Source organism: Acromyrmex echinatior, chromosome 4 (assembly GCF_024713525.1).
Source record: "Acromyrmex echinatior isolate Ae372 chromosome 4, ASM2471352v2, whole genome shotgun sequence".
NCBI classification, from domain to species: domain Eukaryota; kingdom Metazoa; phylum Arthropoda; class Insecta; order Hymenoptera; family Formicidae; genus Acromyrmex; species Acromyrmex echinatior.
The window spans coordinates 254,227-279,992 of NC_141855.1; the positions used below are offsets into that span (position 1 = coordinate 254,227).

General features: G+C 34.3%; 2 protein-coding genes and 1 long non-coding RNA gene across 7 annotated transcripts; 1 reads left to right on the top strand and 2 right to left on the bottom strand.

Moving 5' to 3' along the window:
• Window positions 1-7,893, top strand: LOC147909847 (uncharacterized). Its single transcript, XR_015544754.1, has 2 exons — window positions 1-87; window positions 7,827-7,893. It is a non-coding gene; the product is annotated as an uncharacterized LOC147909847 (long non-coding RNA).
• Window positions 1,072-5,560, bottom strand: LOC105147572 (Ribonucleoside diphosphate reductase large subunit). The gene is made up of 11 exons (XM_011058684.2): window positions 5,371-5,560; window positions 5,036-5,124; window positions 4,537-4,714; window positions 4,061-4,424; window positions 3,686-3,987; window positions 3,412-3,574; window positions 2,930-3,318; window positions 2,679-2,866; window positions 2,305-2,613; window positions 2,028-2,216; window positions 1,072-1,860 (listed from the first exon to the last, which is right to left on the bottom strand). The coding sequence occupies exons 1-11, from the start codon at window positions 5,480-5,482 to the stop codon at window positions 1,579-1,581; spliced, it is 2,565 nt and encodes an 854-aa protein (XP_011056986.1). The 5' UTR covers window positions 5,483-5,560; the 3' UTR covers window positions 1,072-1,578.
• On the bottom strand, window positions 6,874-25,635 carry Nf1 (neurofibromin 1). Of its 5 annotated transcripts, none has more exons than XM_087405160.1 (25): window positions 24,909-25,635; window positions 22,237-22,558; window positions 21,122-21,340; window positions 20,334-21,039; window positions 19,999-20,239; window positions 19,381-19,758; window positions 19,125-19,311; window positions 18,916-18,957; window positions 18,719-18,792; window positions 17,678-18,558; window positions 17,275-17,579; window positions 16,507-17,068; window positions 15,897-16,445; window positions 15,606-15,809; window positions 13,423-15,520; window positions 13,198-13,338; window positions 12,847-13,105; window positions 12,644-12,765; window positions 12,468-12,566; window positions 11,428-11,487; window positions 11,011-11,216; window positions 10,742-10,931; window positions 10,281-10,591; window positions 9,969-10,185; window positions 6,874-9,876 (listed from the first exon to the last, which is right to left on the bottom strand). In XM_087405160.1, exons 1-24 carry the CDS (start codon window positions 24,966-24,968, stop codon window positions 10,083-10,085), a joined length of 8,319 nt encoding a protein of 2,772 aa, XP_087261286.1. In that variant the 5' UTR covers window positions 24,969-25,635; the 3' UTR covers window positions 6,874-9,876; window positions 9,969-10,082. The 5 variants fall into 5 exon arrangements, with proteins under 5 accessions (XP_087261286.1, XP_011056985.2, XP_087261287.1 ...); XM_011058683.2 differs by having other exon boundaries at window positions 11,428-11,514; XM_087405161.1 differs by lacking the exon at window positions 18,916-18,957 and having other exon boundaries at window positions 11,428-11,514.
• Window positions 25,636-25,766: the final 131 nt, after the last annotated feature.

Consider the following 25,766-nt stretch of genomic DNA (forward strand, 5'->3'; position numbering starts at 1 on the left):
TATATCTTAGCTTCTTAGAGAGACGATCAATTTCGATTCCATTCGCATTGCCTAATCTATAATACATCATTTCGACACACACATAAAGTATTTATTGTGAATTTATTTGTTCTAAACTTATCATACATGTACAATGCATGTTGGCGATTTACTCTTTTTTCTTATGTGCTTGTCTTATAATATCAAAGATAATTTTTGCCTCTTTCTTTAAATTTGACTTATTATTTACGACTTATTTGTACTTTCCTTTTTACTGTTTGCGACTCGATTTGTACTTGTCTTATTATTCTTATTATTTTTATTTTTATTTACTTCTACCGTTAATTTATTATTACAATTTATACTTGCTAACAGAAACATGTTCGTCCTTATACACACATACGGTTCGGAGGAGCACATTTTTGTCAACTATAATCGTTTGTTTGATTTCCTCTCAATTTGGAGCGAGTTTTATAGTTAATTTGCGTCCGAATGCGAATTTTACTTGATCTCTTATGTTTTTTATCTACGTTATAACTCTATTGTTAATTACCGTTGTTAATTTACTTTGTCACACTAATTTATTTGTCACATTGAAAATGATCCAACTAGGATCGAAACGTTTGTTTTCACCTTCTGATTGTCAAATTATATTTTACGTTTTTAATTTATGACATAGTTTTATTTCAAAAAAATTTTTTTAACTACTCATACAGTTTGTCAATTTATGTTTTAGGCTCGTAGCCCTTTTTCCTTTTTACTTATTTTGAGATATTAATTACTAAAAATTGCCAAATATTGATCTTGAATAATTTTTTACTTAAATACTATCAACTATATAGAAAAATTGCAAGAGACAAAAATCATTTATTTTCTTCTCATAAAACTTTAAAAATTTTTTCAGAATTTTTTATCAACTTTTTAGTACTGTATTTTCTTATTTTTACCAACATCAGAAAATATAATATTAAAAAATTCTGAAAAAATTCTCAGAACTTTATGAGAAGAAAATAAATGATTTTTATATTTTCTCACTTTACTTACTCATGATGGGTGACGAAATATGTTAAAATCAACCTTATATATATATAATTCGATAAAAAAGATATATTTCGCATACATAAAAACAGAAATGGAAAGTTACTTTTACCGTTTCTTTTTAAAATAATGATTTGATAAGAACGGTGCAATTTTTTATGACGATAAAGATAACTAACTGAAAACTAAGACTAGGTAAAAGAGGCAAAGAAATAGTAAAAGTAACTTCCTATTCTTGCATAAAAATATATATGTATATATATTTTTTTTCTTAACACTTATATTTCAAAGTTCATTTTAAAGAATAAAGCTAGATATTTTTAAAAATATTTTAGAAAAATGGAAGCATTTATATATAGAAAAACGAAATTCTAATTTAGACTTACAAATTCTTCTAATCGATTTTAATTTTATTTAATTTTACTAATGGTTTTTTTTTATTTATTCGTTTAATAATGGGATTAAATTTAGAATATACACTCCAAAAACATGCTTCTAATAATTTACAAAAATAAAACACTGCTTATGTATTTTCGATACAAACTTAAAAATAATAAATACTCAAGAGCTGCATGCCATACAGTCCTCCTTATTCTTACGCGAACAAGCAAGCATCGCGTCCAAGTTTTTACGTGCTTGTGTACTTAATTGTTTTCGTTTTTCGGCATCGTCATCGCTGTCTTGGTTGGGTGACTGAATAGGAGTACTGTTGACAACAGAAGTGCTGGCATCGGAAACATTCGATACGGAATCGCGATTCTGTAATTTTGACTTGTCCACTGTAAATTGTATGGGATTTGCAGCTGGTTTCGTTCTCAGATAGTACATGCCAGTCTTTAGGCCCTGTAAGCGACAATTTTATTTTTATACAGAATTTATTCATTAAAAATTATTTACTCTGTATGATGAAAAGATGTTAAAATAATTTATAAGAATTAGTCATCTACCTCAACAACGTACAAAATTTAAAAAATTTCGAAACAGGTAAATTAATTGGTAACATCACTTACACTTTTCCAGCCGAAAAAATGCATTGATGTTAGCTTCTCCGTTGTCGGATCTCCTATATGAACGTTTAGAGATTGTGACTGATCAACAAAAGCTCCTCGATCAGCCGCCATTTCAAGAATTACTTTTTGCGGTATCTCCCAGACTGTCTTGTAAAGCTCTTTCAAATCATCGGGAATGCGTTCGATGTTCTGTAAAATGCACATATACGCTTCCTTAGAATTATGCTTAAATAATTTGAATAACAAGAATATGTAAGAGATATTTAAAGGTGTTTACTTGAACAGATCCAAAATTCGCGAGTATCTCGTTCTTCATATCTTCGTCCCATAGACCTCTACTGGTTAAATCTCGCAGTAAATGCGGATTGACAATAATAAATTCTCCAGACAATACGCGCCTCACATATATATTGCTTGTATACGGTTCAATGGATTCGTTATTCCCTAAAATCTGTGCTGTCGAGGCCGTTGGCATAGGTGCTATTAAAAGAGAATTTCTTACTCCGTGCTTCGCGATCTTCGCCTTCAATTCATCCCAATCCCATAAATTTGTCGGTTTAACGTTCCACATATCATATTGGAGAATCTGAAAAAAAAAAATTATTATTCAACTGCAATGTGTTCCGATACGTTCTATGATTAAATACTTACGCCTTTACTGACTGGACTACCTTGATATGTCTCGTAAGTACCCTTTTCCGCAGCTAATTCACAACTAGCTTCTAAGGCACCATAATAAAGTGTTTCGAAGATTTTAATGTTGAGTTCTTTCGCTTCTTTGCTCTCGAAGGGATATCGCATTAACAGAAACGCATCGGCTAGACCTTGTATTCCTATACCTAAAATACACTTTTTCAGTTTTATCATTCTATCTCGTATTAATTATATGGAAATAATCTTACCAATAGGTCTGTGTCTGTGATTAGATGTTCTCGTTTCTTCGATAGGATAAAAGTTAACATCGATGACTTTATCTAGATTACGAGTGACGATTTTTGCGACTGTTTTAAGTTTATCGAAATCGAAAATTTTGGTGTCTATATTAACGAACATGTTGACAGCGATAGATGCTAAATTGCATACAGCGACTTCTCCAGGACCAGAATATTCAATAATTTCGGTGCACAAGTTGCTGCATTTGACAGTGCCTATATGTTGATGATTCGATTTTCGGTTGCAATGATCTTTGTAAAGCATATAAGGTGTTCCAGTTTCTACTTGGGATCTGAGAATGGCGAGCCATACAGATCTAGCCTCCACTTGTTTTTTATAACGACCTTCCTTTTCATATCTATAAGTGTTTTACATGTTAGTGTATGAAAAATTATAATGTCAAATAATTGTAACTGAATAATTTATAAAAAAAAAACCTGTTAATATATACCTAGTATACAATTCTTTAAATTCATCTCCCCAAACATCAGATAAGCCAGGAGATTCATGTGGACACATTAGGCTCCACATCTCGTCATTATATACACGTTCCATAAAAAGATCTGGTATCCATAGACCGTAAAATAAGTCTCTAGCTCGCATGTTTCCATCACCTGTTAAAAATCATATGATATATTTAAAACTACAATAAAATAAATCAATTAGCATTTTCAACTATAGTCTGGTAATTGGTATATAAATAAAAATTAATAAAAAAGAAATACCGATGTTTCTCTTAAGTTCCAAAAAATCGAAAATATCGGCATGCCATGGCTCCAAATAAATAGCAAATGCTCCGGGTCTTTTATTACCACCTTGATCAACATAAATGGCCATATCGTTATACAATTTTAAAATGGAAATCAAACCATTGGTTCGTTTTGTACTAGTATCTTCCACGTTTTTGGCACGAATGCAATGTACATTAAGTCCTATTCCTCCAGCATATTTGCTAATGAGCGCACAGTTTTTTAGGGTACCGAATATACTCTTTATACTATCGTCTTCGAGGGTTAGGAGGAAGCAGCTGCAAGAAAATAATTCTTAGTAAACCGATGACATTTGATATTATTAGACTAATTGAACTTTTTTGAAATTACCTGGACATCTGCTGATTATTAGTACAGGCATTAAATAGAGTTGGTGAAGCATGTGTAAAATATCGTTCGGACAAATAATTATATGTTTCTATGACTTTATCAATATTATTTTCATGAATACCAACAGCTACTCTCATCAACATATGTTGAGGCCTCTCGACTATCTTACCATTGATTTTCAGCAGGTAACTTCTCTCAAGCGTTTTAAAACCAATATAATTATAATTGAAGTCACGATCATATATTATAGCGGAATCCAATTTCTCTGCATTATTCTTAATAATATTATAATAGTGTTTGCTGATTATAGGATTATAGTGATTTGTGACAGGATTTTTGGCATAATGTAAATCATGCATGACTTCTGTAAATATAGGAATAATAAACATTAGTTCTAATTTAAAATCTAGCATTAAGAATAATGAAGAATTTTATGACATAGAAATTAATTTAAGTAAATGCAAAATGTACTATACCACTAAAACTTTTCTTGGTCTCCTTATGTAGATTAGACACGTCGATTCTTGCAGCTAGTATAGCATAATCGGGATGTTTAGTTGCCATTGTAGCAGCAGTTTCAGCTGCCAGATTGTCAAGTACAACTGTAGTTACTCCAGAATATAAACCACGTATCACTTGAATCGCTACAGCAGACTAAAAATAAATTTAAATATTATACAAATTGATATTGTTACATTCGTAACTTATTTATTTGTATATGTAGCATTAATTTGTATCTGTTTAATAAATACTTTATGTATATGTGTGTGTAATAAAGCTTCTTTTGAAGATATAGATTCCATTCTTTCTGATATCATTACTATAAAATCATATAAGGAAAAAAAATATTTATGTATGTACATAAATATTTATGTATGCTTTTTTTTTGAAGAAACTATACATATATATATCTGTTTTTCATTTTCGACATCATATTTCTTATTGCATGATCATATAAAAAACAAAAATACTTACTGGATCTACATAATTCATATCCAAGTTATAACACTGTTTAACAATTCTGGAAGTAATTTTATCAAAATGAACATCCTCTTTACGCCCATCTAAAGAAAGGAGTAGTGTTAAATTTTAATCTCTCATTTTACCTCTAATGATTTTGTAATTATATAAATACATAACATTCATAATATCAATATAACATACTAATTTTATTGCGAATTACTTTGCAATTTTATGAAGTTTCTTGGCATCATAATAATATATTAATATTGTACAAAAAAAAGCTCATTTGTGGAAAACGATTACACATCCAAAATCGAATTTGAAGGAATGGTTAACCCATAACTTACTGCGTTTAATAACGTGCATCTTTCCTCGCGGGGATTCTTTGATTGGCATCTTCAAGAGAGAATGATTATCATTTTCTACAGAAAGCTTCCGAAATGTCGTACTCAAATCCATATTAGCTGAAAAACTGACAGACTGATGTGTTCTACCAATAATTCACTGTACTCTGTAATCTGTATTCTATAATGTTAATCTCTTCGTATGCTAACAATTTTAGGCGCGAAACGGAAGAACACATGTTTGACATGCGCATTGCGATTTGTCGATTTGAGCCAATAGAGAACGTATTTCTAGAACTATACTTTTCAATCTCTAATCTGTACATTAATTGGCTCGCACGTATTATTCATTATTCGAGAGGGATATTTAAACACGCTCATCATTTCTCATGGTGTTCGTGTCTACTACGAGTTTTTTACAAGTTCTTCCCTTCTGCTTCATCCTAGATTTTAAAATTTGTTTAATTTCTATTATTTCTAATTTCTGATACTACTAATTAATTCATGTGTCCCTGACAACTCCATAGATCTCCAGGGGACATCCTTTGTTTCCTGGATAAAGTGTACTAATAGGGGTCATACATAAGGTCATACAATTCGTTTAATTTCTGTTGTTTCTGATTTCCGATACTGCTAATCCATGTGTCATGCAATAGTCTGATAGTCTGATATCTGGAAACTACAATATATCAAGATACTACAATATATCATTCAACATTACAGCATCATGAAACATTACAGCATCATTGCAACAATATTATTTGAAAAATTGCAATATTTTACAATATTGTTGTAATATTTCCAATAAATCATTAAAATTCTAATATTACAGCAATATTGCGGCATGCATTAAAATAGTATTATTGCGCACTGTATTGCTGCAATGTTGACATTAATATTTCGTGCTATAAGGGAACTAAAAAAAAGTCACGGTATTCATTAGCTAATTGTTTCATTCCAATGTTGAAAACTAAAGAAGTAGTAATAATACAGTATACTAACTTCGTTAAAATAAATCCGTATAACAAATCAAACTAACCAAGACTTATAAATCAAAGAACTGGAAAAAATACGAAAAATACGGAATACTGTGAATAAAAGTTATCCTGTCATGGTGAGCTCCCCTACATCGAGAATTTAAATGTCGGAATTTTTATATATATTAGTTTATGTTGTCTCTGAGGAAGGCTCAAAAGTGAGCCGAAACTATAAGCGCGTTTTAGTGAATAAAGAAGTTTCACACTTCATAAGTATATTATTTGCGCGACATCTTCTGCGCTTAACTTCTACTGCCCGTATCTTTTCTAATTCTTTGTTAAAATATTTCTAAGATTAATTTTACCTATATTTATATAACGACATGCTCTCTTTAATTAGAGAGAGAGAGAGGGTTACAAAAATATACAAAATGTTTATCTAAAGAATACATTCGTATAAAAAAAGTAGCCACAAATAAGAGTTATAAAACATTTGAGAATTTAAATCAATAAAAAAAAAACATACACATTTATATAGTTTAACAAATAGCACTTTAATCTCATGGATATTTACACAAAAAATTGTCTCATTGCATCCGTATAGAAAGGCCAGATAATCACGTCATGAATAGATTCGATCAAGAGAAAAATATATTGTTTAATGTCGACCGCGCGAATCGAGAGTTTGCAGAGCTATTATATATTTAACTATCTTGTGTGCGTATCACGATCCGCTAAATAAATATTACATTTTATATTCTTACATGTTTACGCACTCTTTGTTCGCACATGTTCGTATTGCCGGACTCTAATTGATAGTACTAATATGAAGGAGCCTTCAAACAATATGGACAACGTTCACCACATTAGCATATATATTTCTAATTATCTATATTGAATGTAGGGCAATATTTAACGAATGTGTGCAAAGTTGACGTATATATAATTGGTCATATCGTTTGGAGGTACCTTAATTCTTGTATGTACAAAAGTTTATAACTGGCAAGTTAAACATATTTAATTATATACATGCGAAACTATACAATCAAAAAATACCGAGAAAATATTGCTTTGAAATTAAATTGTTAGCACAAATTAATTACAATAAAAAAAATACATTCGACAAAAAATATACGCACGATAAAAAAATCGATAGCTCTCTCTCGTTTATTTTATTTGTAAATTAAATTGTAAATAAAGCTACATTTATTCGCGTCACTTTCTCCAAGATGCTCTAACATGCTTCTACTATAGTTCTTGGTCACTCTAACGAGCGCGTTGGAATACCAAGATATAGGAGCATAGACTTATGGTGTAGAAGCACGTTGGAGCATGCAACATGAACAAACCTGCTGCGTGAAAGCCAGAAAGATATGCGTATAAATTTCTCTTTTTTTTTTTAAATATAAATCAATGTTCGCAAAGTCCGACATACGCCTCGTTGTTCATCAATCTTCATAGTCTAAAATTTAATATTTACAGATTCATCGCAATAATACATGCTCTAGGAATATCGCGAAAAGGAAAAACACAAAGTTCGAAAGGAAAATGCTGAACTGATGACAAATCCGAATACAACGCATACATGTTAAGCCATTACGATTATGATCTATCGTTCTTATTATTAATTATAGTAAATTAATCGCCTCATCTAACGCAGCCTAGGCCGATTTACACCTTTGGTAAAAGACAACAAGACTTGTGATCACACGGCAGTTACGGTTGTGCTTAACAAATCCGAACTGCGCGAATTATTATAAATTAGCGAGTTAATAATGAATATTTAAAATCATTTATACATGTCACGATGATTACTAGATCGGCAATTTTATAATAAACAATCAGTAGGAATAAAAACTATGTGTACAAAAAACGCTGTAAAAAACTTACTTCGAGCTCTTTTCGATATTAAAATATTTGTAACATGACTAGCGCACGTTTAGTAAGATCAAAGCTCATATATAGTATAATAGTAATTAATGAACGTAAATTCATTCATGTTAAGTACAGTAAGCTCGGAAAAAGCTCGGTATGTAAAAATTAATAGACATTAATTAGTAAATTTACTGATTTTCTACGACGCATTTTTTTGCGCGTTTCTAAAAACTTCTCTAAAAATACAGATGAACACAAAATCAACTTACAAAGTCGCCACGATTGTACAAACATACGATTCGCGCATTATGTACAAATACATCTCTCAAACTCCTAACAATCACTCTAGTGCCTATCTTGAGAAGCTGCTATTCATTCTGCATAACCGCACAAAAATATCATTTCTCAATCAGAGACATTCATTACTTATATATGTCACACTTGCTATGGCGAAAGAAAGAAAATTATCTAAATAAATAAATGAAGTTTAAATAAAAACGGGGCGAGTATTCTCTTTGCGATACGTACATCAAAATACTATTTTAACACGATCCCTGGCACTTGGTATTCACGTTGCTAATACAAGGTGTGCGAGATGTATCGATTTACACATTCGACTATTCTCTCCCTTTTCCTTATTACTAAAATATCCCGGCTTACGTTACAGAGAAAATATCGCTTGGTCTCGCTTTGTACTTTAATAAGTGATAGACAATATACACTTATATTGGTGTTTCTCTTGATAGGATTCTAGAAATTATTCGTATATACCCGGAGCTTCGAACGCCTTGAGACGACAGGCGTCACTGGTCCAAATCATCTTTGCATTGATGAGATCTATATGCAACGACATACGAGAAAGAGCGATACGATCCTTGCGTAAAAAGTTACGTCTAGCATAACCGCATTTCTAAACCCTTAGATCAACGGAGACTCTTTCGTAAGTAAAATGACAATTGTTTATGGTATTTTACAATCAATTACAATACTTAAAAATAAATACTACTTAAAAACAATATGCACATTTTTTCTTACAGTAGAAGCCTTAATAAATATACATTTCTATATAACAAAAAATTGCGAACAATAGTTATTAAATTTTTATTTATATACTTTTTTTCCGCGTTTCTTCCGTGGTTCACTGTGGATCATTGAGATTCTGTACATATGTAGTGTATTGCGATCGTGGCAGAACCAGTCAATAAATTATACGTATATAATTATGAATAAAATATCGAACATATACTCGTTGCTGACAAATTTTTTGACAAAAAATTGACTTGTATATCGTAAATAAATCATTTTCTATTCGTAAATGTTGATAAAATTATATTATTACGAAATATTATATACTAATTTGCTAAAGCTTGGTTTTACGTTATATAGCAAAAAAATTTATACTTACAAATTTTGTACGGCTAGTAAGTATTATACGGTTCATTGATAAAATAATTACAAGTTTAAACAGAACTTAAAAAGTTCTGTTGTTAATACATAAACGTTAATAAAAATAAAGTAAGATTCTTCAGAAATGTAGCTTTCATTGACTTCCATTTCTGTAGGCTCATTATATCGTGGACGGCATTGTACTAAACTGACGGTATTGTACTAAACTGACATGTTGCAGCAGAAATAGGGGATAAATGTGTGCGAAGTTCTGCAAAATAAAATATTAGGTTCTCTTTCTCAATTAATAAATACTGAATAAGCAGATAACAATGCCTTCTAATGGAATTATTGATATCTTACCTATATTTACAATTATTTAGAATTCGCACACCTCATCTGTCGTTGCAACTTTCGATTATTTTGCCTTTTATGCACACTTTTATCATGCTGTCTGTCAGTATCATAAATTAATTGCTAAGAATGTGAATGACCGCCACCATCATCGCCACCCGTATCCTCAACTCGACGTATATCAACTGAATCGTCTTGCTTGTTATCTGTATTGTTATCTGTACAACTGAAACATTTAATTTGTCCGATATATATTGTTACATATGCACAACATGATTTATGCAATCACAAAAGCAGCAAATTCTCTAAAATAATACTCACTCTGCATGAATGTCAATTTCGGTTTGTTCTTGGACACGAATTTGTTCTTGAACACGAATTTGTTCTTGGACAGGAGATGATTTTGTTTTGGATTCTGTTTTGGATTCTGTTTTCGATTTTGTTTTGGATTCTGTTTTGGATTTTGTTTTGGATTCTGTGTTGTCTGTTTGATTATTATTGGCCCGTTTACTTTTCCTGATAATAACTTCCTCTTTACTATTCGATTCTTGTACCAAATACGTTTCCAATATTTCCACCATTGCTTTCAAGCAATTAACAAACAACTCAGCATTCTCATGCGTACAATTAGACTGTAAATATATTATTGTGAATATATTATACGTATTATTAATTATCTTAAGGAAAATTAAGACTAGCTCCTCAAATTCGGTAATGATCCTTAGTATTAAAACTAAATAACAAAAAAAAAAACAAATTAAATGCTAGAATTCAGAACTTACATTCGTATAAAGGCCTGCGAATCTCCAAAGACCCCGAAATCCGCAACTTTGCAAATAATGTTGCAAATGATGTTGATTTGAGTCTTCACAGGCAATCATGTTTTGAATAATCGTTTGTACTGCACTTAATATTACTTGATCTTGACAAGAAGACAATATACTGTTGATTTTCGCATCAAGCAAGTTATGTCTGCAAAGAGATATTCGTTTCAAGTTATAAATATTTGAAAATAGACTAATTTCTTTTCCATCTATCTAAGAAAACTTACACGACTGGGAAAACTTTCGGAAAAACTATAGTTGCTTCCGCTAAATACTCATAAAGAATTCGCGTTTCGTTTTCGCTAGTGGAATATTTTACTAGCGTAGCTAGCATAGTCAGCACCAAAGTCTGTGTTGAAAAATCTGTTAACACTTCCGGATCGAGCAAAACGTTATTTTCGTTGCTTAAACTCACTCTCGTACTCCGATCTCTCTGTAGCGAAAAAAAATATAAATACGTTAGTATTTTTAGTTTTCTCATTATGTTGACTCACGATAATATAATAAGATAAAGAAGATATTATAGTCGCAAGACATTTTCATGTTTCCCAACATGAATAGTTAAACACAACTGCATCTCAAACTGCATTTGAAAAAAAGGGAAAAAAATATAAAAATTGTTAAGTGACAAAAAACAAAAGTACCTGTTGTTCTGTGCTGTCCGTCGACTTGTCGTCCTTTGCGCTCGGCACGCTCAAGGATCGCTGCGATTTAAATAAAAGCCGGCCAGTCTTGTTAGTGACAAGTTGCATGGTGTTTTATATAATCCAGACAGGCATAGGCAGGCGCGGGCACACACCAAGAGAGTAAACAGAGATGCACGGAGGAATAAAATGATGTTATATGCGCAACAAGTCTACTAATATTAACTGGGAGTCAGATAAAGAAGTATAGCAGAACGATAGAAAAACCATCACGCGAAATCAATTTTCGTTCAATTCGTGCTTAAAAGCTGAGGTTTTGATTTTTTTTTCATGTGCGTCAAGAAACTCAAAAATAAAATAGAATATACATAAAATTGAAAAGTTCTATCAAGAAGATAAATAAAGTAGAATACTCAAAGTATATAAATTTTCAGATAGATAAGTACATGGATGTAAATATGTTTTACTGTAATGTTATAGATAACACACATACACACACACAAATTTTTAGGCAGTAGGTTTTTTGACGAACAGATATTTCTTAGCAAAAGTGAAAGATTTTTATCAAACAATTCATAAAAATACGATAAGCGAAGCTAGTAATAGTAATAGAAGCAATATAATTTATCGCGCAAATTACGCATATGAATATTTTATGAGAAAGATAGTTCATATTTTGTACGAATAAGCTTTGAATAATTTTACTTCGTGCGAGCATCGATTTTCTTAAGATCATGCAGTGCATTGTTTCAAAGTAATCTCATGCTCTCTGTACGCTCGAGAGTGATTTCTCTTTAACTTGCTAAGTAAGAAATTGTGTGTGCGAGAATGGTGCTACATTTTGAGAGATATATTCTACATAAATAATTTAAAAAAGTAAAATTTTCGGGAACGCAAAAAAGTTTGTATTCCTACAATATTTCCAACGAACAAGTTAACTACGCGTTGCTATAATTAACTGGGAGTATTCGCTGTAGCTTACAAAAGAGAAATTCTTGAACAACATACGCGCGCAATCATATAATTACATAATTTATTACCTGTGCAGATTGTTTTTGTTGTTTTGCTTGAGTAAGTGCTGATTGATCCAGTAAATCCCAAGTTTTCTGCCTCCTAGGATTAGAAGCTCCAGGCATTTCCTGGTAGGTATATAATAATCTCATCTATCATATTTTATGTATGCTATATTACAACAAATAGAAAAAAAGATAATCACCGTATTGCGCGATGGTAAAGTGTCAAGAACATCTGAACTGCCTGATGAATCGTGTAAGCTTTTGTCAAGTGAATGTCGAATGTGACATCTACTACGAACTTCTTCTGACACAGCCACTAGTGCTGCGGAATAAAATTTGAATAGATTTTTTTTTTTAATCTTGATATAAATATTGAGCTTCCGAACTCTCAAATCAAACATACCAGTTAAGTAAGGGACACTTTCAGGCGTTACTTCAAACTTATCCCTTTTGGAGGGTTTAGCTATGATTGCCAGTAACATGGTCAATACTCTGACCGTCCTGGTTACTGTAGTTGGTGTAGGATGCCTGTAGCCTTTCAGGAGATGACCAACCAGCGCGAAATGAAAGTTAGACTTAAAGGACAAGCCCACGGTGTAATCCAATAGTTTAAATTGAGGTTCCAAAGATTCACGCGTTGACATCATTACGTGTTCTAGTGTCTAGAAAGAATAGTGATAGTTTATTCTCTATTGTTCTGCATATCAAGATATTGAAAAATTAATCAAAATTCGAGAAGAAATTTTCTGCAGACCTTCTCATCGAAAGTGCCTTGCGAATCAAGTGTATGCAAGTTTTGCTCTAGAAGGGCTAGACCGGATGCATATAACGACGTTTCGTCTAACTCTAGAACGGATGTGGCAACCCAGAATAAATACCTATGTATTGGAGATTCCTTAACAGAAAATGATAAAACAGATTTGATATTGAATATAAAAAAAGAACGAGTTCCAAGGATCTAAACGGGAAAGAAACTTACAGGTCTCAGAAGAGGTTGCAGTCGTGTTAAGCACATAACAATAGCCTCTATAAGATTAATATCGTTAAAACTTTCGAGCGCCTTCATCAATATCTTCAGCAATTGTTTCATATCTTTATCCGTTATACTTTTGCTGATACAACCAAAGACGATGAGAGCCCTCGGCTGCAAAGCTGGATTTAAGCAGAAAGCAAAGTTCTTCGCTAACGAAGTCCACGTTTTTAACCAATCGCATTTCGGAATATCTCGCATGCAAGCTTCTATAATCTCCAAAAGAGCGTCGGTTATGACTTCCAAACTGGGCAAATAAAGTCTCTCCTTGTCCTGCGTTCCATGCGAACTTCTTTGATCGCTACTCCACTTTTCATTCACGGGTTTATTGCTGGAGTTTGGATGTTTGTAAAAGGCTGTGCCAGCAGCAGATTTCACTTTGCTGATGCCAAACAATAGATAAAACTTGGGCAATGAGAACTCGTCTAAGCTCATCCGTAGTATCCTATGTGTATCTTCGGAAAAAGCAGGCGAACTACATGTGCATAATGAATGAATAGTGTTGATCACTAAACCATGAGTGGAAGCTCGCATAGTCAAACTACCAGAACATAAGAGCAACGTTACCGTATGAAAGAGATACGGCAAATGTTTTCCTACATCCAGACAGTTATTAAAAGATAACATCAAAAGATATCTCGCTAGAATCGCTATGTCGCTCCACATTATATGCTGCTCTAACTGTGACGTTGGCGACATGCACGTTTTATCCACTATTCGACATACTTTGTTAATCACTTTCTTGGCGACCAGTTCCACGTTACCAGATGCCAGAGCAACAGCAGTATCAGCCATAATCTCGGCCATCGGTGAACCTAAGCCATATCGTGTGCTACGTTGAAGAAAAATATCGAGAACACCGTCTATCAGTTCTGGCAACATGCCGATTGTGCTCCAGATCTTAGCCTGTATACTCGGATACATTTCAATTTCCTGAACGGTTAACGTAATCAAATCGTCCAGGATCTCTGTAACCTGTTTCTGCCGCTTGCTTTCGTCGTGGGGTTTGTAAAATCGCACGAGGTTGCTGAGCCACGGCGTCATATATTCTAGGCATAAATGTTTCAGTTCAATAGTCGATTCCCTGAAGCCTTGTATGCATTCTTTGAGAAACTCGAGCGTGAGATGCGGATCGTTCGCTGCCAAAGTCTCACTTAAGTGCTTGATAAATATGGTGTTATTCGATGGTATGCAGATACCGGACGTCTCCAACAATTGGCCTTCTATTTTCAAGCCAAAGGTTGCTGTAAGCGCGCATAGATGATTGTACGCGGCAGTCCGAAGATTAGGATCAGGACTACCGAGATTCAGTAGAGCCATGTTCAGTAAAGTACCGGGCACATCTTTAGGCCTGATTTTCGAGTGAACGGCCAAGGAGTTCGGATTCGATAGAGTCCAGCGACTTCTAATGTGAGCTATATTCTGAACGATGCTGTTGCAATCACTGTAAGCGAAAGTCAAAGGTCCTGCTTCGTTGGAAATGCTCAGCACAAATGAATTGTCATCCACTAAGCAAACTTCTTCTATTTCGGACGCATAATAGACATCATTTAAGAGAATGGATTGCGATAACACTTTAGATCTATCTGTATGCGTTATCTGTAGTGTCGTTGGTCCGATCTTCACGCATACCTTCATTTCTTTATGAGATAGTTTCAAGACGCCGATGAAGACTTTCAAGTCTTCATCCAGAGATAATGTTGCTCCAGGTAATTTTTGTTGTTCGACATCGATCACGTCGTTTAATTTTCCTTGGCCATCAATGAAAATAATTTTTCGATTACCTTTCAATGGTGCCAGAATACTATCATGATACTTTGTGTATTCACGTACCCAGTTATTACAATTATAAATGTATACCGCGTGAAGATTTTCATAGGCTGCCGCAGGTAGAACGTAAAACCATTTTTGCAAAAATTCTGTCCTAAACCGATTATCTGAACACGTGTGAGTAAGATCGACGACTACATCATATGGAGAATGATAAAAAGGTTTTAAAGTTAGAATGACGTGATATATCAGTAGATCGCCATTCGTTTCGCCAAGTCTGAAAAAAATAAACAAAGTTTAAATGATAAATTCTTCGCTATACCTTGACCGTTATTTTATATCTTATAACGATTTGCACTTACTTGAATCGTCGTGAAATGTAATAAAACACTGGATAGCCTTGTTTGCTGGTGCCTGCTTGATAAAAAATATTCATGCTTTGAATACTTTTAAATTCTTCTCTCTCGTGCATATTATATTTCATCATGATCTCTTCAAAATTAGTGGACGACATGTCTTTATTCGCCCATCGTGACATGCGAACGTAAGTAGTAGAAAAAAGCGAGCTAAAATTCAAACATGGAATCAATTCGCGATTTATATTAATCATCACGATGATGACGTAATCAAAGCGAAATAGCTTCAGAACTCACTGGGAATCCACCGGTTTATGCTCGGGTGGCCCAAGATACGCTAATAACGTAGCCATTTTGTCAAATGGTCTCCTTCCGACAGCTTTATGATCTCTACTACTACTAAGATAGTCTCCAATTTTTTCTTGATGATTCCACAATAACCTGTGCAACGCCAATACATTGGCATCCGAAACGAATGACATAGGATGACTGGTTTGATCAATTGTTTCGCAATCCGATGCTATCTGTATGATAAATCGTCGACCAATCTCAAAATGCGTTCTTAAGAAATTATTAAAAGGCAACATATGCTGCTCCTTGCTAAACTCTACATGATTTGCAATGTTCTGCAATATTTTTGACATAAGCATTAGGCCTCGTTTAATTTCATGTGGTACTGGTTTATTTATGATACCAGACTCTTGAGGTGAGACGATTGCAGGATTAATGAAACGCAGAAATATCACCGTTCCTACGGCTACAATGTTACTTTGTGGAGATTGCGGAAATCTCTTGCATAATACTTGATACAGGCAGTGACACATAGAGCGTAACTGCGGAGGAAACCTGAAAAGAAATTTTGGATTTGAGCAACTTTATTGTAAGTTGTAATAATGATTATACTTACGTATCTGCCGATGATATGATAGCATTGAATACTTTTTGTGTCAACATGATTAAGTTTTCACCGTTTTTTTCAATATTTTCGCTAGAATCAATCCTTGCGCTATCTACTTCAAAATGAATTGTTGAGTTCTCCAGTAAAGGTGTGATGAGAGGCTCGAGTAAGCCTTGCAAGTAGCTGGTGCCATAAATTTTAAAGCAGAAGGACATGATCTTACTTCCCAGAGTATTACCACGAAAAAGAGTCTGTATACAATCAGTTAGCTCGACTTCTCGGTAGAGCATATTCCATAATAATGGTGATAACAAATGTTTTGCGTCAAATAGTGTCACGAAGACACGCGCCAACTCATCCATTTGATTCGTCGTCACTACATTAGCTAGTGCCATGGCGATAGGCAATTCGCCTTTATCACTGATCATTGTAACAAGTTGAACTAATTGTTCGTATCTGTCCGCTAGTACAGTTTCAGCAAGAGTATCAAATTCCGTACCCTGCTGAAGAATTTTAGTCAACACTTCCATAAATGCGGCTCGCGTCTGCAGATCTGTGTTGTAGCCCAAATCTAAGTAAGAAAAAAGTTAAAGTTTAATGATAAAATCATTAATTTGATAGTTATAGAATAACTGAAGAATTGTCTAAAAAAAGTAAAATAGTAAATAAAATTAAAAGTAGCAGACTTGTTTTTAGGACTTAGACTGGTATAATCCATTTTTCATCCATCAAAATAAACTTTTGAATTAAAATTATGTGAACTGATTTATTACGTACGTATGGAGTGCCTCAAGCCACTGTCTATATTAGCACTAAGAAGATTACTCATAGCTTGAATAGCAGTGTTGCGCAAAATGGCTACTTTGTTAGTCGTTAAAGTAGGCCGAGATACAACATCTTTGTCTTCTGATGTTGATGATGGACCGTTACAGTAGTTCATTAATTTCATAAACAGCGTAAAATATTTCGAAAAAAGTTCAGATTTTGCTTCCATCAAATCAACACGATCAGAATCTTCAGGTTGTAGAGGCAGTTCACGTAATAATGCTCCTACTGCTTCCATACTAGCTTGATCCAAATCTCTATAGAAAGTTAAAAGTTAAACAGATTTAATGGTGATAACTTTTTTTTATTTTCAACATAGAAGTAAACGTATATGAAGTAAAAATAAAATATTTACGTGGCATAAGTTAGAATATCGTTGGCAGTTGTTGAAGAATGAGGATGTGTACACATTACCCACTCAGTTAAATATTCAACTAGTTTGTTACGAAATTTCAACTCCTGTCTAAACGCAAGATCGTCCCGTCTCTTCATCATAGCTTCAACTAGCTGGCATAATTTGGTTTTAATTAAAATCGAGTGCACCGTCTTGTCTAAGTGCCTGACGTATCTAACGATTGCCAACATCATGCCTTCGATGCTAGTCACTCCAAGATATTCCGATGGTTGATCCGTCGTTGAATCCAAAATATTTTTCATTATAAATATAGTGTGCTCAATAAATTGTGTGTTTAAATCCGAAACCACTACATGACCATGTGGGTCGAAGAATTTCTCAACAAAATTTTTTATCTGATCGAATAATATTGGATATAGAGCAGGACTCATCTCGTGTGCGACCAACTCCTTTACATGTTTCTGTATTTGATTGCCAAGTTTCTCATTGTTGCAAATTAATAATCGTAGTAAGTTAAATACGAATTGTGTCACTGGACAACATTGTGCTTCTTGATTAGAATTTGATGAACCAGAGACAGAATCCTGTTGTCTTATCAAACTCCTTTTATGTTCCGGATTAAAAGGGAATACACCATATGGTGGTTTATTAGGTGAACGACGCTGTAGACATACTCCGCCCAAAGCGCAAAGAAACCCTGTCATATTAGCCCACTCGTTAATTTGTTCTTCCATTTCGTGTTCTGAATTTTGGTGCGCCGCTCTCCGTTTTACATTGCCGCGACAAAACGGCTCTACCTGTACATCCTCAGTTTTGCTTCTAGGATAATTGGATAACTGCCGTGAAATCGCTTCCCAATTTTTAAATGTTTCTTCCCAAGCCTAAAAATAGTCAATTAAGAAATAGTCAATTAAGAAAAAAACTATGTTTGATGTTTGTGTTAAATATACAATTTATATTATGTTGTTTTACATGTATATGTAGAGATAGATTTCATATTACACATAAATACGAAAAATAAATATATATTAAGGTACGTACTGGTTGTACACCATTTACGCAATGTTCTATCTTTCTCAATAGAGATAATATTTTCTTTTGTAATGTGACACGCCCTGAAATAAAAAGAAACGTTAAAATGCTGCATCAATACAATTTCTTCATTTAACAATCAATTTATTAGAGAAACAACAATAAAAATATAAAAGTAATGAACAAAATTGGAGACAAAGACTCACCGTAATTATATTCCTGATAATATAGTCTAGTCTCCCCGTGAGCTATTATCATAACAAGATCTTTAATATTCTACTGCAGATGTATAAAACTATTTTATTAATTAAAGTAGAAAAATGGATTCAAAGATTCACAAGTGAATCTGGGAGAACATTTCTCTCCATTTGTTCTGAGTATTCTCATAAAATCTCGTTAGAGAAATAAAACGCACCAGAGATCAATACGGTCGAAGCTTGCGCCAATTCTAAATACAGCTGATAATTGGGAAGCAAACAGGTCACTGCTACTCCATCGCTGCCACAAAGAATTTCAGCTTCTTCACATAATAGTGCAAAACAGGACATGGATACCAAAACAGCCTCTATGTCTATGCTCCATAAATACATCAAACACATGACCTGGACACGTTACAAGTTTCAGAAATTAATTCTAATTGGGCATATTTTGCAATAATTAAAAGTCTGTACCTCAAGTTTAACATGTGCTTGTTTGCTAATCACAACGTGACTCTCCACATTCGCGTAATCTTTGTATTGAGAAAGAAAAGCATTCCTGCAACTCAGTATCTTGCGAAGCCATTTGAGTATAGTTGTATAATTGAAAATTTGATGTTGAATCAATTTCTGAGAGATTGAGAAGACGACTTGCGAACTGGCATCCCAGAAAGTATCAAGCGGCGCTTCTGGATTCCACGCTTTGATCTTATCTGGATGATGTAGTTCTAATAAAGCTTCCATCGCTTCATGGGCAATATCTGGCATTGTGGGCTGATGGACTAATGAGACAAGTCCATTAATCAGCTCTAAAGTGGACTTTTGTATTTCGTGACCAGCTGTGCCGTAATTCTGTAAAATTCGTTAAATTAATATAAGAGCCATAGATATCTTATTGATATTTAATCTATATGTATTTTATATCTCAACTGTTGATATACTATGTATATGCATATGTTTTTTTAACTATTAATTAAGTATACATGAGTAGCAAAGTACACGAGTAGTTATATTTGTATTTTTCATCGATATCCTACTATAGACACTTATATTCACGATCATCTCATATTAATTTATTAATAAAGAACGTACATGCAACATTAACATAGGTTCCACGTGAATGAGTCGCACCAACACCAACAACAAGTTTTTAGAATTGGCTATCTCCTCTTTAGACTTGAGAGAAAAATTGTGAATCATGCGCAACGGCGTATTACTACAGTTCTGCGTCATTTTGTTCAGGGTATCAGTAAACATATTCCTGAGGTCTGTGCCATATGAATATACAAGACTGTTCTCTGGCCACCACGATAATCTCGGCTGTGTGAAGATTCTGAAATATGACATCAAACTTGATCAAACTTGCCAACAATTTACAATATCCTCGTTCGTAATCACTACGAAAAGAAAATATTTTCGGCACTTGCTTGTATAGTGAGCTGACTAGGACGAATTGGTACGTTGACGGGTAGTTGACATTCAAACAAAACTTAAAAAAAGCTTCGTTGTTGACTGGATCGATACGAAAGGAGCTAACATAGCAATCGATCATCAAATCGATGTCCTGCGCGCTATAATTCTGTCCGCGTGAAAATTGTTTCGAAGGGTTGAAGAGAAGGCTCATTAAATCGTCCATCAGTTGCTTCGCCAGAATTAGGACGACAGAATCGTTGCTGGTGACAGAATCGTTGCTGACATACGTGGCTGCTTTAATGAGATTGACGCATGTGACAGCCGCAGCCTCAGATAACTGGCGACTAGAAGAGCTACCGTGCATTCTTAGACTACGTTTCACGTTGTCGATGAACTGCTTCTTCTTCGAATACCGTGGAGAACCGGGTGGCCCAGTATCGGCGTTCACGATCTCCAACACCTTGGGCGAGAGTATTAACAACATCACCTGCAACGGCCAAACAGAGGCCGCGCGACTCTTTTTCTCGGCAACGAATGTGTCGAGAATGTCGAATAACTCCTCACACGCCTTACTAAGATCTCCGTTAGGCTGCTTTTGTACATCGGCGAACTCCTGCGAATACGTAGCCATCCAATTCCAGATAGCTTTCTCCAAGGGATTCATAATCACGAGATACGCTGACTTCTTGCCAGTTAGTTGCCGGACTTTCTGTATAATTTCTGCAACGACAGCGCGTAAGTATAGAATGTATTAAATTTTTGTATTATGCGATCGTGTAACATTAATAATATCATCGCCTACCATTCAGTAGTCTGGTTAATCTGTGTACATCAAAATTGATATACTGCATTAACTCAATGTCACTATAATCTGAATTCTCGTCCCCGCTATTGGGCAGTTCCTGAAGCCTGGCAGATATCCGGTTAAAGACAGCGTTGAAGAAATTCAAGCTTAAAGCGAACAGTACTTTGCTCGCTAAATCCCTAATCATTTTCGTTTGTGGACTGTCGTAGGGCATGCCTGCAAAAAATTACAATTATCCCTGATGATTCAACTACTAATGCATTTTATACTAAATATGCACTTTAATTTTCATATGATCAGGTATGATATACACATAGAAAAATATTATTCATCAATTTTACTTTCTTCGTTTTTCAAGTAATGCTTACCTTTAACAAAGAATTTTTTATATTAATTTTAAAATATACTATTACAAATTTTAGAAACACTCATTATATACTTAAAACAAGAATTTATTTTCTTTTTTAAAAAGTAATATAAAATTAATCGAAGAAGTGACTTTATATAATATATAATAAGAATATGTTTTAATTCAATAATCTTAATTAAAATATTAAATTATTATAGAATTCAGAATATATTTTGAATAAATTTAATACTTGTGATAAACTTTATGATATTCCCTAAAATTTTTTAGGAAGAGTGGAATCTACTTTTAAAGAATGACAAAGAATGAGAATTAAGTCAGTATTGAAAAAGAATAGCTCAATTGGTAATTTTTAAGAATAAAAGTTCACACTTTAGAGTTAGATTCCACTCATCACAAGCATTAAATTTATTCAAAATATATTCTGAATTCTATAATAATTTAATATACTTTAGTTAAGATTATTGAATTAAAACATATTCTTATTTTATATATGAAGTCACATCTTCGATTAATTTTATATGACTTTTTAAAAGAAAATAAATTCTTGTTTTAAGCATATAATGAGTGTTTCTAAAAAAAATGTTAGAGAGTACATTTACAAATATATAAATATATATAAATTTTTAAAGTTAAAACAAGTAATTGTTACTTGTGTATAGTATACATTTTTCTGTACATACAAATCGATTCTGTAAACGTTACAACGTCAACTTATGTCAACAATTTTCCTTATTTCGCTCACCTATGAACTGGCATATCTCTCGAAGCAACAATTTTACATTCATCGCCTCTTCGAATTTCGTTGTGTCCTTTGGTGTATTTGCCAAGCATTTCTCCAGCGTATCCAGAACGATAATGATGGATTCCTGCCGATCTTGCTCTTTGGATTGAAACGGCCGCTGACTGCTCGTGCTCGGCGTAAGCTCATTGACTCGTTGCAACATCTTCGTAAGACCAGATATAACGAGGGAGAAACGATACTGAGAGATTTCTATTAGACATTGCTTGCTCTTCTTTTCGTTCACCCGCGAATGAGGACTTTCGGGACCGGAACGACATGGCAGCTGTATTCAAAGAAGTGATCTCTCAGCAAAGATAAACTAATAAAAAATATACAATGTAACAAAGATAATTTAAATATGTATGTCGAGATGAATAGTATTATTGGATGAATCCATTTTCGTTTCCCATGAATGATTATCAGGATGGAGGAGGCACGCATGAAAGAGGCATTAAAAGTGAAACAGAACAATCTTCGGAATAATGGTGGCGACAAATTGCCTGGACATTGGGAAACATCAATTTATATACTCGTTCGACTCAATCGATTCCAGTATTCCCTTTTGTTCGGCGTATCGGGCAACGGGCAGCGCGGTTGAGCTGTGCGTACAGGGAATGCAACTTTCATTCATGGATATACCCATCCCATTCATCGACTCGTATCAAACAGTAAAAGAATTCTTTCCTTTTTACCGTCATTTTTGCGGGGATGGACAGACACGAGCGCAGAATCTTGTCCTGTAACTTATTTGATATACCCGGAGATTCATCGACTGTCGAATATCGTTCTTAATATATCGCGAATACAGTGTTCTACGCGAATTTATATATCGCTTGTAAATAACGGATTTCGTAATTGGAGCACACACACACACACGCACACAAAAGCATTTCCCCAATTATATTATTCTCACGCTGATCAACGAAATAGCGTTCGTGAATCATAAATGCTCGTTGTTACCATTGCTGTCACTGTAGATTATCTTTAACTTTGGTTTAACTTATTTTCCATCTTTATCTTTCTAGTTCTAAAAAATAGAAAAGGATAAAGAGCAAATTAAAACGAGATTAAAGTTAATCTACGTTGATAGAAATGGACAAAAGTCACACGAATTTACACCTCGCACCCTTTAATAGATACGTTACTGTATATACACCTTGATTGAGCTGCTCTTACGGCGAGGTTGACTGAAGGCGGAGGGGGCGAAGGTCAAACCGCACGAGGGGAGCCGGGGGAGGAGGGGCCATCTTTGCAAGAATGCATCTTTTCATGAATGAACGAATCAAGGAGGGAAGGAACGACATCGTATTCTCGGGCACGGTGATACCCCCCCACTTTATCGATACGCGCTCAAAATGTATCACCGTCTAGCACGATTATAGACGATTGTTTCTTTTATTTTTTTTCTTGGGAAAGATAGATCATCGTAGGTATTCGAAAAACCTGTTCGGTTCGATTCTTTCAGTCACGTCTATTGGTAAACATTAGATCAACGATTCAATCACATGATGGTTTAATAATAGGAAATCTAACATGTGGTATCTCGAAATTGTATCAGACTTAGAGAATTAAATAAGATAAGACAAATTGTAATAATACTTTGATTAATAGGTTGTTCTGTATATATTCCGTCAATTTCTGTAGATATTATTTAATATTTGATTTATGTAAATAAATCTTTTATACTAATCTTTAAATACAATATAGATACATAAGACTCTGATGTGCCACTTTTCATTACAACAGCATTCCAAAATTTTCGATTATCAAATTTTATTATTTCATCTTTGGCTTTATTGTACAAAAATTCAATATTAAATGATCGATTTCCTTATAAAAAAGTCAATTTATATCATACCCGAAAGTCGCACGCGATACAACTTATGTATGTAGAGATGTCTTGTAAATAAAGTAATAGGAATCTTTCAGAAAACTTGTGTTTGAAATATTGACAAGATACAAATAATTACAAACGATCTTTCTCGTGTCTACACAACGATGCCCTGAGAATATTGTAAACTTTTAGCCGTTGCCATTATATTCTAAATATTTAACAGTTGATAAGGATAATCTCTAAACATCTACGTCTTTGAATTGTTTCTTATGCTGTAAATATCGCTCCAAATATCGTACACATTCCTGATACCTAACTCTCAAGTTCAGCACGTATTAGGAGACAACGTTGACCAATTCAGGTATAAAACCGGCAGTCGCATTCTTCGTCCTTGCAGTCAGAAACTCCAACCTTTGTTCGAGAAAAATTATCCACCACCCGGCATATCGCAACGAGTGACAATAGAGCTCGAAATTCGATACCCGGAAAACGGGGGGCGCGAGTATGGCGGGAACGACGCCGACGGTACCGGTGTAGTCCCAAGACGCGCCCATGAAAGGCGTTGACGAGGAATCGACGAGCAAACGGGTAAGTACCGTAAATGCATCGTGGATATGACATTAGAGGGAGGAGGAGAAGGAGGAGAAGAAGGTGGTGGCCGTACACCGGAAGAGGGTGGCGAGAGTGAGACGGAATCGAGAGGAAAGGAGAAGGAGAAGGAGAGGGCGAACGCGAAATGAAACGATCAGGAAAACGAAGACGAGGAGATCGACGCCTCTCGCATCGGAGCACTGCCTACCTGATCCTCGAAACGCGTGATTAGCACATTCGCCCATTCCCCGGGCTTTTGCGTCCCCATTTCCGTCCGAGGTTCACTGACTGGCCGTTACCACGTACCACGAATCGCTAGCTCGCTACGAGCTGTGACCTTACGTCATCATTTATGAACGTTGACTGAACGACCATCACCGCAGATCTCCGAATCGCCCCCGTTGGGAGGGGCACTTAGGGTGGTAGGGCAACGAAGATGATCGAGTACAGTCGGAGGTGTACGACCGCCTCACCGACGCACCAATTGTGCGCTATGTGCTCAGGAATGTAGCAACAAACCGAAGGATTCTTTGTATAAGAAATATATTCTTTAAATTCTATTCTTTAGAAAAGAAGGATATTACTTCTTTCTGAAATAAAAAAGAAAGAGGAGCAATTGAAAGTTTTTGATTACAATACAATTTTCAAATCATCAATACAATAATTCTATTCTGTATTACATCTTTTCTTTATGACTATTTGCTTGTTTAACGTTAAAACATTCACCCTTTTTACCTGATGATTTTGTACAATTTTATTACGTTATATTAATTGTGCTGTTTCAAACGATAAAATTTTGTTTTATTCATTGGGGAGAATGTTACATTTAATTATATACATCTATTGAGAAACTACAGGGGATGATAGCTTCGTACATCCCTGATTCGGTCAACGCTGGTGCACAATCACCCCTCCTTGCAACCACGTCATTCATAACTGTGCAACACGGCCTTGTACCCGGGACAATTGCCCGTACGAAAATTCGATCACGTTAAGTGCGATATTGCAACGTGGATGTCCTTTCATATGCTCCACTTTATTGGTCAGTAGGTACATAAAAAAGTCA

Excerpts from the sequence above, each read along its gene's own strand:
- LOC105147572 (XM_011058684.2), bottom strand. The coding sequence starts at position 5,482 with ATGGATTTGAGTACGACATTTCGGAAGCTTTCTGTAGAAAATGATAAT. Across the intron at positions 3,988-4,060 it reads AATAATCAGCAGATGTCCAG|CTGCTTCCTCCTAACCCTCG; the intron begins GTAATTTCAAAA and ends ATTTTCTTGCAG. Across the intron at positions 3,319-3,411 it reads TTTAAAGAATTGTATACTAG|ATATGAAAAGGAAGGTCGTT; the intron begins GTATATATTAAC and ends AAACACTTATAG.
- Nf1 (XM_011058683.2), bottom strand. The coding sequence starts at position 24,968 with ATGGGGACGCAAAAGCCCGGGGAATGGGCGAATGTGCTAATCACGCGT. Across the intron at positions 13,339-13,422 it reads TGCAACCTCTTCTGAGACCT|GAATCTCCAATACATAGGTA; the intron begins GTAAGTTTCTTT and ends TTTTCTGTTAAG. Across the intron at positions 11,515-12,467 it reads AACAAAAACAATCTGCACAG|ACTGGCCGGCTTTTATTTAA; the intron begins GTAATAAATTAT and ends GTCACTAACAAG.